The sequence below is a fragment of the Hyla sarda genome, chromosome 8 (genome assembly GCF_029499605.1).
Source record: "Hyla sarda isolate aHylSar1 chromosome 8, aHylSar1.hap1, whole genome shotgun sequence".
Classification (NCBI taxonomy): domain Eukaryota; kingdom Metazoa; phylum Chordata; class Amphibia; order Anura; family Hylidae; genus Hyla; species Hyla sarda.
In genome coordinates this window covers 38,940,130-38,953,397 of record NC_079196.1, presented here as the reverse complement: position 1 = coordinate 38,953,397, position 13,268 = coordinate 38,940,130, and the positions used below count along the sequence as shown (strand labels likewise).

The following is a 13,268-nucleotide window of genomic DNA, read 5'->3' as shown; positions in this document are numbered from 1 at the left end:
TGTTTTTCCCCCATTAATCTTAAATGTTTCATTCTATTATTATTTTCCTGTATTATGTTATCATCTTCATTTTAGATCCTGTTGACTGTATGAATAGCATTTCTCCACAATATTCTATCTTTAGGTCTTTAAAGTTCTCAGTAATTACCGTATGACTTCTGCAATTATTTCCAACCACCTTGTTGTTGTTCTTCTTCACACATCGAAGCACATTTCTCTTGTAGACAAGTCATAAAGCTGGCTTTACACATTAGATTTAAGCGGGGCAAACTTACTTATTTCAGTGGGATTGTCCATCCATCTAATGTGTATGGGGCTTCCCGATTCTGCAGCATTTCACTTTGCATGAACGTCCCTTAACACTTGAAATAAATAAATAAAACCTGTTTATAAATGCTCTGTTCAGGCTAAAGTCATGGCCTGCCTCATCACCAGAACATTACTGTCTAGACGGATCTCTTTGTAACAGATCCTAAGAAAACATGATGGATCCTATTGGCCATTTTATGGATCCATTAGGTCACCCCAGCAGACTAAAATATTCTGCCCAACAAAAGGAAACAGAAACATATTGGAATGAACCCTAATACAGTGTGCAGTGTATACATCCTCTATGCAGACCTATGTGTCACTATGATAACAGACTACAGGAATGTGATAATTTAATAGTTCAGACAAATGTGTATACAGCGATACCAAATATGTTTACTTTTGTTTTGTTTCCATTTTTTTTCTTTTTACTTTGGAAAAGGGGGGGGGGGGTTTCTCATTAGATTTTTTATTGGGGGAGGGATTTTGGGAGACTGTATAAGCAGATTTTTTTTTTGCAGCAGCCACTGAGGCCTAGCAGAGGCCTTGGGCTGTCATGACAACCAGTTGGCACCCAGGCTGTAGCATTACAGGGGTGCCAATTGGACCACTAGACCACCAACCACACACTATACGACAGTTTTGATTTCACTATTAACCAGATCATCTAAAATGTTAAATGACCAGCATAAAAGTGATCTCTGATGTCTGTCATTACCAGTGGGTGCCATCTGCAGATAGCAGCTGGCACCTGCTGGGTATGGAGTGAGCACTGATCCCGAGCCAGCACCATACTCACCTGGCCCATGACATATCTGTCCACTATGGGTCATGAAGGGGTTAAATATAGTGTCCTAAAGGTTTTTTCAATCTTTTTTTTTTTTAATTGACTGCCTATAGTCAAGACAATCCATCAATGTTAAATTGAATGGGCTCTGGCTCATGGCACCTCTGTCAATCAGCTGTTTGAAAGGGCCTCGTTCATTTGAATGGGACAAAGCCTCTGTACTTTGTACCACAACTACTGAAAGAATAGAGGTGCAAATCTGATTGTGAGTAAACATTGAAGAGGCTGCAGTGCCCCCATGAGCACCCAAATCCCTTTAAACTGTGGAATGATGGGAATGCTGGGAGTTAGACTCCCCCCCCCCACCCCCCACTTATTGAATACAGTTTTTTTAAAGCAAAATAACACCTTAATTTAACTGAATACATACAGAAGAAAGTAATGTCAGATGTTCTTTAAAATAAAAATTTATCTTCAAACAAAAAGAAGATGGATAATGTGCAAGAATATAAGATATTATTAATTGTAAAGTTCATAGAAAATGAAAGATCAAAAGGTGAAATACTACCATGTTTTCACTGTCGGCTACATGAGCAACTCTAAAAATCCTGCTCGATCTAAGAGAAAATGGAACACATAATACGGTGTTGTATCTCAGCAGGAAGAAGCGCTGTGATCATAGCGCTGTGTCTCTGCATGTGGACACTGATATACTGCCATATAAAGCATTTTTCAGTAAGGAGAAAATATTCAGTTGTTAGAGTAACAATAAATTATAGCGCCTTATATAATCTATTGCAGAAAGTATGAACTCTTTGTGAAAGTTTCAGAAGTGATTAAAGATGGCTGCTATCTTGTTATTTGTATTGAACCTTGATTTTAGGGCCAGAACTAACGATTATTTGTAAAATTGATTAGTTGGTTGATTATTGCTTTAATAAATCAATTAAATCACATAAATAAACAGGATTAGGGGACCAGGGAAGGGTTAACGGGAGGAACAGGTGGAAAAGAGAATAGACAGCACCTGAAGGGTTACTTTAGCTGAATATAAAGGAAAGATTTCCCTCAGCATACCCCTGAAGGGTTAACAGAGGGTAAGAGCAAATAAAACAACACTGTGACCTGAAAGGTTAACAGAGGGTAAGAGCGAAGGGGCAGCACCTGCAGGGTTAACAGCGGGTAAGAGCTAAGAAACAGCACCTGCAGGGTTAACAGAGGGTAAAAGTGAAGGGACAGCATCTATAGGGTTAACAGGTTAAGAGCGAAGGGACAGCAACTAAAGGGTTAACAAAGGGTACGAGTGAAGGGAAGGCAGCTGAAGGGTTAACTTATGAGGCTCCCTGCAGGGTAGAAGAAGCTGTTCCCAGAACTTAGAGATGGCCGTCCTCCATCCACCAGGTAGATCTGTCATTGCAGGGAGGATGGAGAACGGAGCTTCTGGCCAGACAGGAGGGGCCCCCATGATGTCAGGACCGTAGGCTTCTTGTGACCGGAGGCCCCGAGGACAAGGAGGCGTCTCTGTCTTCTGGACTGCACTCCAGGTCACAGTCTTTGTGCTGAAGGTAGGTCACAGGTGTTGCAGGCCAACAGCATCTTTAATAAGGCACCCAGAGGCACCGTAGGGTAAGAAGAGAAGGAAGGGCACATTTAGGGGCAGACTGAGGGGCTAAAAGGCAGGGAAACCACTGACAAAGAGCAAGCCAGGCTATTGGGGGTCACCATATTTTCCATATATGAGTTTTATTCTGTTCTCTGATTATTACTGACTACATTGTTTATAATGTCAATGGTTTCTCCCTTGAAATACATATATTTTTAGGTTGAATCTGTTAAGAGTCAACAAACAGCATTAATTGAGAAACTCCTTCTGGAGCGGCGTGCCTTAGAGAGTGAACTTTTGGCCTGTGACATTCAGGTAAGTTAGTGGTCACCGTTGCTTAAAATAATGAGCAGAGAAAATACCAGATATTTCAGCTGCAGAACCATTTTCTTCCAGGAATGTGTTGATTTAGAAGAAATAACATGTCAGTTCGGTGAAGTGCCTGCAGTTCTCCTGGAGCTATATTGTCCATATCCTGAGCTAAAAACATCAATTTTAGCTGAATACCAGAAGTTTGTTGGCTTATACCAGTCCAAGATGGAGGAACTTGAGCGTGAATGCAAAGATATAGACAGGTAGGATATGGCAGCCTATAACACAACAGCTGCCTCTTAAAGGGGTACTCCGCCCCTAGACATCTTATCCCCTATCCAAAGGATAGGGCATAAGATTTCAGATTGCCGGGGTCCCGCTGCTGGGGACCCCCTGGATCTACCATGCAGCACCCACCTGTAGCGGCTTCACGCCCCCTCCCATAGACTTGCATTGAGGGGCGGGGTGTGACGTCACACAGAGGCGGAGTGGTGACGTCACGATCTTCCGTCCCGGTGGTCGAGATGGACTCAGCCTGAGGACCTCCAGCGGTATCGGAAGCCGCTACAGGTGGGGGCTGCATGGTAGATCCAGGGGGTCCCCAGCAGCGGGACCCCGGGGATAAGATGTCTAGTGGCGGAGTACCCCTTTAGGCTTTCTCAGTGCACAAATGTTCTTGTTTCTTCATCCTTTACCTCTAGTCTTGCATGTTTTCCATCTTAAAGCTGCATGTGATATGTTTTATTTGCCTTGTGCAGTCTTCACCTGTTTTAAGATGCTTTTATCAAATAGTCTTGTATGGGATGGAGATGCAATGTACTCTATATGGAAAATGTATTTCCTCTGACCATTTTAGTATATGTAGCTATAAAGTAATGGTACCCGCCTAGACAAAGAGTCTTGTGGTCGTTGCCCTGGAAATGCAGAAATACAAAAAAAAAAATAAAAAAAAAATAGATTCTGCAAAGGTCTGCAGTACTGATTTATCTATGTATTGTATATTTGAAAGGTTAATGTTTTGTTAAGATAAACAATTATATACATCCATTTATTCACATTAAACAAACACATACATACATATTACATACAAATGTATACACATTACGATCATATACAACTGTGGTGACCCACGGTGATGGCGGGACCACAGGGTGTAGCGGTGTAGGTGGAGGAGGCAAGATGGTATTAACCCAAGGGCAATAGAAAAAGAAGGTATATCAGCTTACCCAGTCGTATCCAAGATGCAAGGAATCGTGGCACAATACACCTGAACCAGCGGGAGCTTCGGATGAATCTCTGAGGCCAAGTCCTCAGGTGGAGTAATCACGGAGAAGGAAAGGAAGTTCCGGCTCCCAAGGCTAGGTAAAATTTCAAGTTTATTTCTTCATATAAAAATCCAGTGCACGAGCAACAATAAAAACATAGAAAAAGAGCAACACAAAACGCACCAACGCTAACGCTAAGTCTTAATCATGGCAACCTTGATTAAGACTTAGCGTTAAGTCGAAACGCGTTGGTGCGTTTTGTCTTGCTCTTTTTCTATGTTTTTATTGTTGCTCGTGCACTGGATTTTTATATGAAGAAATAAACTTGAAATTTTACCCAGCCTTGGGAGCCGGAACTTCCTTTCCTTCTCCGTGATTAACCCCAGGGGCAAGGTGTTGTTAACCCCTAATGTTCGTGACGCCAGAGTAGTTTTTGGGTACTGGATGGCTAGGAAGTGAAAGGAGAGTTCACAACCAAGTTATGGTTTAACAAAGGCTTTACTGAGGTCAGATAGATGTTATTATCTTTACAGCTAGGCCAGAATCCCAGAGAGCTGGCCAGGAACACAGAAGGACCTCGCAGCTTGCTGGGACCAATTAGACTTGTAATAGACTTTAGATAATTGACTTGAGGCTTGACTAGACTGTAGATAGTAGTGACAGCAGACATAGACTTGGACTTACTGGAATGCCTGTAGATTTGAGGCCTCCCAGGTGCTGGACACTAGCACTGAGATCTCTGGTGTTTGCTGGTCTTAATAAAGTGATGATGGTACAAGAGAGAGAATTTTAATGGCCGCCCCTTATATAGAGGGGGGCTAAGCCAAAGCCCATTGGTCAAGCTGCGGGTTATGTGTTAAGCTGGTGCCCTCTGGTAACATGTGACATCATAAACATAGCATGTGAGATTTCACAGGTCCTTTAGATGACCTCTCACAGGTCCTTTAGACTAACTTTACATGAATGCACTGTCGACAATTCTATTACAATAAATGACAGTATAGTAACAGCAGGGGAGACACTGCAGGAGAGCCCCAGGTCACTGAGGGACTCAACCTGACAGGGCCTAAGTGTAGTGCAGGACAATGTCCTGCACTGGGATATCACACAACATATATACATAGGCCGGCATTTATCATTGTAGGTGTAAGTGAAGCATTTATCATTGTAGGTGTAAGTGAAGCATTTATCATTGTAGGTGTAAGTGAAGCATTTATCATTGTAGGTGTAAGTGAAGCATTTATCATTGTAGGTGTAAGTGAAGCATTTATCATTGTAGTGTAAGTGAAGCATTTTTCTACACCTTGTTTTGTGTGCTGGTAATGTGTAAGAGCACCACATTTATTAAATGGTCGCAGAGCATTTTATACATTTTGTGCAGGTCACATTTTCTGAAATTTCTCTCTTCACATACACCAAAAAGCTAAGCTAAGTCTAGGCTGGTGTAGTTTTAGAGAATTTTCAGTGGCTTTTTTGCACCTTTTCACAAAAAGATGCAGTTCATAAAACCCTTCCATATCATGTGTGTTGCCAAAATCAGTGGATTACAACTTAACCCCTTAAGTATTCATCGTTTTTCCATTTTTGCACTTCCGTTTTTTCCTCCTACCCTTTCAATTTTGCACCTAAAAATCCATATGATGGCTTATTTTTTGCGCCACCAATTCTAATTAGTCATTTTACCCAAAAATCTACGTCACAACGGAAGAAAAAAATCATTGTGCAACAAAATTGAAGAAAAAACGTCATTTTGTAACTTTTGGGGGCTTCCGTTTCTACGCAGTACATTTTTCAGTAAAAATTACACCTTATCATTATTCTGTAGGTCCATACGATTAAAATGATCCCCTACTTATATAGGTTTGATTTTGTTGTACTTCTGTGAAAAATCATAACTACATGCAGGAAAATGTATGCGTTTAAAATTGCTCGTTTAAAATTTGCGCGCACGCCATTGACCGTGTGGTTTAATTAACAATATATTTTTATAATTTGGACATTTACGCATGTGGCGATACCACATATGTTTATTTTTATTTACACTTTTTTTTTAAATGGGAAAAGGGGGGTGATTCAAACTTTTATTAGGGAAGGGGTTAAATTATCTTTATTCACTTTTCACTTTTTTTTTTTTTGGAGTGTTATAGACCCCTCTAGTGGCTATAAAACTGCATGCCCTGATCTCTTACATTGTTCAGTGGTTTCTCATAAGAAACCATTGATCGATGATTCTGCCGCTTGACTGCTCATGCCTGGATCTCAGGAACTGAGCAGTCATTCGGCAATCAGACACCAGGAGGCAAGGTAGGAGACCCTCCTCGCGTCTTACAGCTGTTCGGGATGCCGCGATTTCGTAGCGGCGATCCCGAACAGCCCCCTGAGCTAACCGGCAACATTTTTACTTTCACTTTAGACGCGGCGTTCAACTTTGAACGCTGCGTCTAAAGGGTTAATAGCATGCGGCACCGCGATCAGTGCCACGCGCTATTAGCCACGGGCTAATCAAACACACGTATGGTTTTGACACAGCATACATACCTCTCCTTTAGAGATGTAACTTCCTAACAGTGAAAAGACACTGCAGTGAGCAGGGGCCTGAGCCTTTCTGCAGACTCCTTCTCTCCCCATCTCTTATCTGACTTGAGAGAGCTGCTGTCTGCAGCCAGAGCTTTCTCCTGGCTGTAGTAACTTGATGGAGACAGCAGCTCTGTCAAGTCGGATAGAAAATGAGGAGAGAAGGAGTACCCCTTTAAGTTACTGCACCCCTAGACATCTTATCCCCTAAGGATAAGCATATGACATAAGATGTCTGATCGCGGGGGTCCTGGGGTCCCGGCTGTGGCACCCCAGACATTCAGTGCATTGATTGGCAATGCGGGGCGGAGGCTCATGACATCACGACCACGCCCCCTCAATGCAAGTCTATGGGAGGGGGCGTGACGTCCGTCACGCCCCCTCCCATAGACTTGCATATAGGGGGCGTGGTCGTGACGTCATGAGCCTCCGGCGCTGCACCCAGCGCTCTAAACGAACACTGGGTGCAGCAGGGAGATCCCCAGTGGCGGGACCCCCGCCATCAGACATCTTATCCCTTGTCCTTTGGATAGGAGATAAGATGTCTAGGGGCAGAGTACCCCTTTAAGAGAACACAGAAAGAAGAGTGAGATTGTGACCAGTGCATGTTCCCCACCTATCTTTCCCTTCATATTTGCACATATAGTAATGTGCATTCTAATTCTTTATACTTCTCATGCCTGTTCTTACTTGTATATAAAGCAGTAAGAATAAATAAGAGCTGTGTTTCCCAACTAATTTCTTGGCTGCGTAAAAAAATTTGATTTAGCCACAGTGTGTGACTACACCTCAGGACTGCTACCCTGCCACTGCTGTGATCTCTCCAGGACAGCTACTTCTTACTGAGAAATGTAACTTGCAATTGGTTAAAGGGGTACTCCCGTGGAAAGCTTTTTTTTTTTTTTTTTTATCAACTGGTGCCAGAAAGTTAAACAGATTTGTAAATCACTTCTATTAAAAAATCTTAATCCTTCCAGTACTTTTTAGGGGCTGTATAGTAAAGAGAAATCCAAAAAAGAAATGCATTTCCTCTGATGTCATGACCACAGTGCTCTCTGCTGACCTCTGCTGTCCATTTTAGGAACTGTCCAGAGCAGCATATGTTTGCTATGGGGATTTTCTCCTGCTCTGGACAGTTCCTAAAATGGACAGCAGAGGTCAGCAGAGAGCACTGTGGTCATGACATCAGAGGAAATGCATTTCTTTCTTGGATTTCTCTTTAGTATACAGCCCCTAAAAAGTACTGGAAGGATTAAGATTTTTTAATAGAAGTGACTTACAAATCTGTTTAACTTTCTGGCACCAGTTGATTTAAAAAAAATAAAAAAAGTTTTCCACGGGAGTACCCCTTTAAATCAACCCATAAAAAGAAATATTCTTATCATATGATAAAGTCATTTCAAGAGGCATTTGAAGTTTTAAACAGTACTGCTGTCTTTTAACTTATGACTTATGTGATGTAAATGGGGCTTAACTAAGCAGCAGAGAGAAAATGTACATTTACAAAAAGCAGCAGAGGGATTGAAAATGAATAAAAAGGCCCAAAATATGCAGGTTACAGATTTCTGTCTGCACTCCATCAAATATACATCTACAACTGACAAAAGAGGGATTATGATTTATTTCTTTGTAATGGGATATATATGTTTTCCAAAACATCAATGCAGGGGGAATAGGTATTTAAAGCAAATCTAACAGCTTGTTTACCCGCACCAAACCTCATACACAGGGTTATAGTGTGGGCGAACAATGTTTTATTTACCCCGATCGGTGATCTCATTAGAAAGAGCCCCGTCGCTAACAAGCAAATGAGCTCTTTCGTGCAGCAGAGGCAGGAGCCAGCGGGATTAAGGGACATGAGAGGACGGAGACGGGAATGCTCACAATTAATAACAGGGGCTTTAGCCCCTTAAGGACCTTTTTCCGTTTTTGCACTTTCATTTTTTCCTCCTCACATTTTAAAAATAATAACCCTTTCAATTTTGAACCTAAAAATCCTTATGATGGCTTTTTATTTGCACCACCAATTCTACTTTGTAATGACATCAGTCATTTTACCCAAAAATCTACAGCGACACGGAAAAAAAAAATCATTGTGCGACAAAATTGAAGAAAAAACGACATTTTGTAACTTTTGATGGCTTCTGTTCCTACGCAGTAAATTTTTCGGTAAAAATGACACCTTATCTTTATTCTGTTGGTCCATACAATTAAAATGATACCCTAGGTTTGGTAGGTTTGATTTCGTTTTACTTCTGGAAAAAATCATACCTACATGCACGAAAAATATGTTTAAAATTGTCATCTTCTGACCCCTAGCTTTTTATTTTTACATGTATAGGATGGTATGAGGTCTCATTTTTTGCGCCGTGATCTGAAGGTTTTAGCGGTACTATTTTTGTATTGATCAGATTTTTTGGTCGCTTTTTATTCATTTTTTCATGATATAAAAAGTGACCAAAAATACACTATTTTGGATTCTTTTTTGCGCGTACGCCATTGACTGTGCGGTTTAATTAATTATATATTTTTATAGTTCGGACATTAACGTATGCGGCGATACCACATATGTTTATTTTTATTATGGTTACATATTTTTTATATGGAATTTGGAAAAAGGGGGTTGATTTAAACTTTTAATAGGGAAGGTGTTAATGGGTGTTTTAAACTAAAATTTTAATTTTTTACACTTTTAGTCCCCTCAGGGGACTTTTAGGAGGAATCATTAGATTCCTCATACAGATCAATGTGGTTTCATAAAACCACATTGATCTGGTGCTCTGCACTCGATTGATAAAGTCTGGTCCTGCCAGGCTTTATCATTCTCAGCGCAGGAGTCGGCATAGGACGTGAGGTAAGCCCTCCGGCTACCTCAGCAGTGGATCGCCCCCCGCGATCGCTCTGCAGTGGGGCGATCCACCCCACTGGACCACCAGGGATGGTTTAAATGTCCCTTTAGATGCCGCTGTCAACTTTGACAGCGGCAATCTAAAGGGTTAATAGCGATCACGTCCCCTCCTGTAGGCTTGCATTGAGGGGCGGAGAGTGGCGTCACGCGGGGGCGTGACGTCACAAGCCTCCGGCCCTGCGGTCGACCGTAATCAGTCCCGGAGCGAACACGCTCCGGAGACTGATTAGAAATGGGGTGCCGCGTGCATGATCACGGGTGTCCCCAGCTGCAGGACTCCCGCGATCAGGCATCTTATCCCTTATCCTTTGGATAGGGGATAAGATGTGTAAGCACCGGAGTACCCCTTTAAGTATTGGAAAACAGATCACCTAAAAACAGCAAAGTGACCAGGAAGTTAGGGTTTAAAATGCCATAAATAATTAATTATAAGTATTAAACAAAAAACATTAAATGGACACTGTAATTTACAAAAATCCTTTATATAATGTAGATAATAGCATATATGTGTATTTGTAATAAACATTGGTTACAAAATTTGTATATTTATGAGTAAAAAATTATGTCTCGTTCCTGCAGCTATTGCAGAGACAAAATACAGGAAGTGTGGCTGGGACAAGCAGGGCTCTGTACACTGAGGACAAGCAGGGGTCTGTACACTGAGGACAAGCAGGGTCTGTACACTGAGGACAAGAAGGGTCTGTACACTGAGGACAAGCAGGGTCTGTACACTGAGGACAAGCAGGGCTGTGTACACTGAGGACAAGTGGGGCTCTGTACACTGAGGACAAGCAGGGGTCTGTACACTCAGGACAAGTAGGGTCTGTACACTGAGGACAAGCAGGGGTCTGTACACTGAGGACAAGCAGGGCTCTGTACACTGAGGACAAGCAGGGCTCTGTACACTGAGGACAAGTAGGGTCTGTAGACTGAGGACAAGCAGGGCTCTGTACACTGAGGACAAGCAGGGTCTGTACACTGAGGACAAGCAGGGCTCTGTACACTGAGGACAAGCGGGTCTCTGTACACTGAGGACAAGCAGGGGTCTGTACACTGAGGACAAGTAAGGTCTGTACACTGAGGACAAGCAGGGCTGTGTACACTGAGGACAAGCGGGGCTCTGTACACTGAGGACAAGCAGGGGTCTGTACACTCAGGACAAGTAGGGTCTGTACACTGAGGACAAGCAGGGGTCTGTACACTGAGGACAAGCAGGGCTCTGTACACTGAGGACAAGCAGGGCTCTGTACACTGAGGACAAGTAGGGTCTGTACACTGAGGACAAGCAGGGCTCTGTACACTGAGGACAAGCAGGGTCTGTACACTGAGGACAAGCAGGGCTCTATACACTGAGGACAAGCGGGGCTCTGTACACTGAGGACAAGCAGGGGTCTGTACACTGAGGACAAGTAGGGTCTGTACACTGAGGACAAGCAGGGCTCTGTACACTGAGGACAAGCAGGGCTCTGTACACTGAGGACAAGTAGGGTCTGTACACTGAGGACAAGCAGGTCTCTGTACACTGAGGACAAGCAGGGCTCTGTACACTGAGGACAAGCAGGGCTCTGTACACTGAGGACAAGTAGGGTCTGTACACTGAGGACAAGCAGGGCTCTGTACACTAGGACAAGCAGGGCTCTGTACACTGAGGACAAGCAGGACTCTGTACACTGAGCCTCAGTGAGATGCCCCCGGCTCACACAGGAGGCTGATTGTCAAGACAGGAGCCTGCACGGAGATCTGCTTGTGCTGCCCACACCTCCTGTATTTTGTCCCAGCCGAGACACACATGCAATAGCTGCAGGGACAAGACAGCATTTTTCACACCAAAATATAAACATTTTTTAACCAATATATTTTACAAATATATTATATAAGGTTATTATCTATTTAATATTAAACGTTTTTGCAAATGGCAGGTACACCAACAACTATTAGACTATGGGTAAGACACTGAGTTTTTAAAATGTATGTACTTTTTCTAAAAGTGTCCTAGAGTCTAAGAATTTTATCCTTTTTAGAATGGTATTTCACTGTTCAATGCATACTTAAAGGGGTACTCTGCTGCTCAGCATTTGGAACAGCCATCACGCTCCCACCCATAGACTTGCATTGAGGGAGCAGGGCGTGATGTCATGAGGGGGCTGGGCTATGACACCACGAGCTCCCGGCGCCGGCTCCAGCGTTCGAAACAGTTTAAAGAGGTATTCTGGGCAAAAATATCTTATCGCCTATCCAAAGGATAGGGGATAAGATGTCTGATCGCGGGGGGTCCACGTTCGGTAACGTTACATCATGCCCCCTCCATTCATGTCTATGGGAGGGGGCGTGATAGCTGTTACGCCCCCTCCCATAGACATGAATGGAGGGGACGTGGAATGACGTCACAAGGAGGCGTGGTGTTACAGCACGTCTCCAGTCCTGGAAACCTGGAGGTTTCCGAAACTGGAGACGCAGCCTCGCATAGAATGTGGCTGCTGCAGGGAGATGAGACATCTTCTCCCCTATCCATTGCATAGGGGATAGGATGTTTTTGCCTGGAATATCCCTTTAAAATTGAACAACCGCCCTTGCTATTAAAACACTTGGAGACATAAAAATACAGAGTGAGTGACGCCCAACGAGTTCCTTGCACAAGCCCTTTTTTGAGGAATGGAACTCGTGCATGAAACTCAGTGGGTGTCGTACTGTTGTCATGGCAAGTGCACTGCCCAGCGCCAGCTGCATCTCTCTCTGCAGATCGGGTGGGACAGTAGCTTTGGATTTACACTTTAACAGGTTATCCAACATAATCCCTCTTTTTCACCTATTTGTCTATAAAGACTATTGCACGCTTGTCATCACTGTCGATATTTGGAAGAGAAATAGTATTATGTCACCTACTAGTTTTCTCCACATTTGAATAGAGAACAGGTGGGGTTTGCCTTTCCTTGTCTCTAGTTCAGGTATTAGAGTGGAGGAAGGTTTCTGTTGCAGAAAGCTACCCCCTTCCCAAGCCAGAAACAATGCAGCCTAAGCCCACTCTCCACACGTCTATTATTTACATGCTCTCTATGCCAGTGTTTTCAAATCAGTGTGCCTCCAGCTGTAGCAAAACTACAATTCCTGCTGAACTGCCAAAGGCTGGGAGTTGTAGTTTTGCAACAGCTGGTGGTGCACTGCTTGGAAAACACTGCTCTTTTTTCATTAGAAGACTTAAAAGGGGTACTCTGGTGGAAAACATTTTTTTTTTTTTTTACAGATTTGAAAATTACTTCTATTTAAAAATCTTACTTCAGTTCTTATCAGCTGCTGTATGCTCCAGAGGAAGTTCTTTTCTTTTTGAATTTCTTTCCAGTCTGACCACAGTGCTCTCTGCTGACACCTCTGTCCATGTCAGGAACTGTGCAGAGCAGGATAGGTTTGCTATAGGGATTTGCTCCTGCTGTGGACAGTTCCTGATACAAACAGAAGTGGCAGCAGAGAGCACTGTGGTTAGACTAGAAAGAAATTCCTTTAAAAAAAAAGAAC

The 13,268-nt window shown here is 43.0% G+C and overlaps 1 protein-coding gene across 9 annotated transcripts in view; it reads left to right on the top strand.

Moving 5' to 3' along the window:
- Positions 1-13,268, top strand: part of CCDC148 (coiled-coil domain containing 148) — a 250,848-nt gene that overhangs the window by 158,349 nt on the left and 79,231 nt on the right. For all 9 annotated transcript variants that reach the window (XM_056535045.1, XM_056535041.1, XM_056535046.1 and 6 more), the window contains 2 exons: positions 2,919-3,014; positions 3,096-3,274. In XM_056535045.1, coding sequence (XP_056391020.1) covers positions 2,919-3,014; positions 3,096-3,274 — 275 coding nt within the window. The remainder of the gene's footprint in view (positions 1-2,918; positions 3,015-3,095; positions 3,275-13,268) is intronic.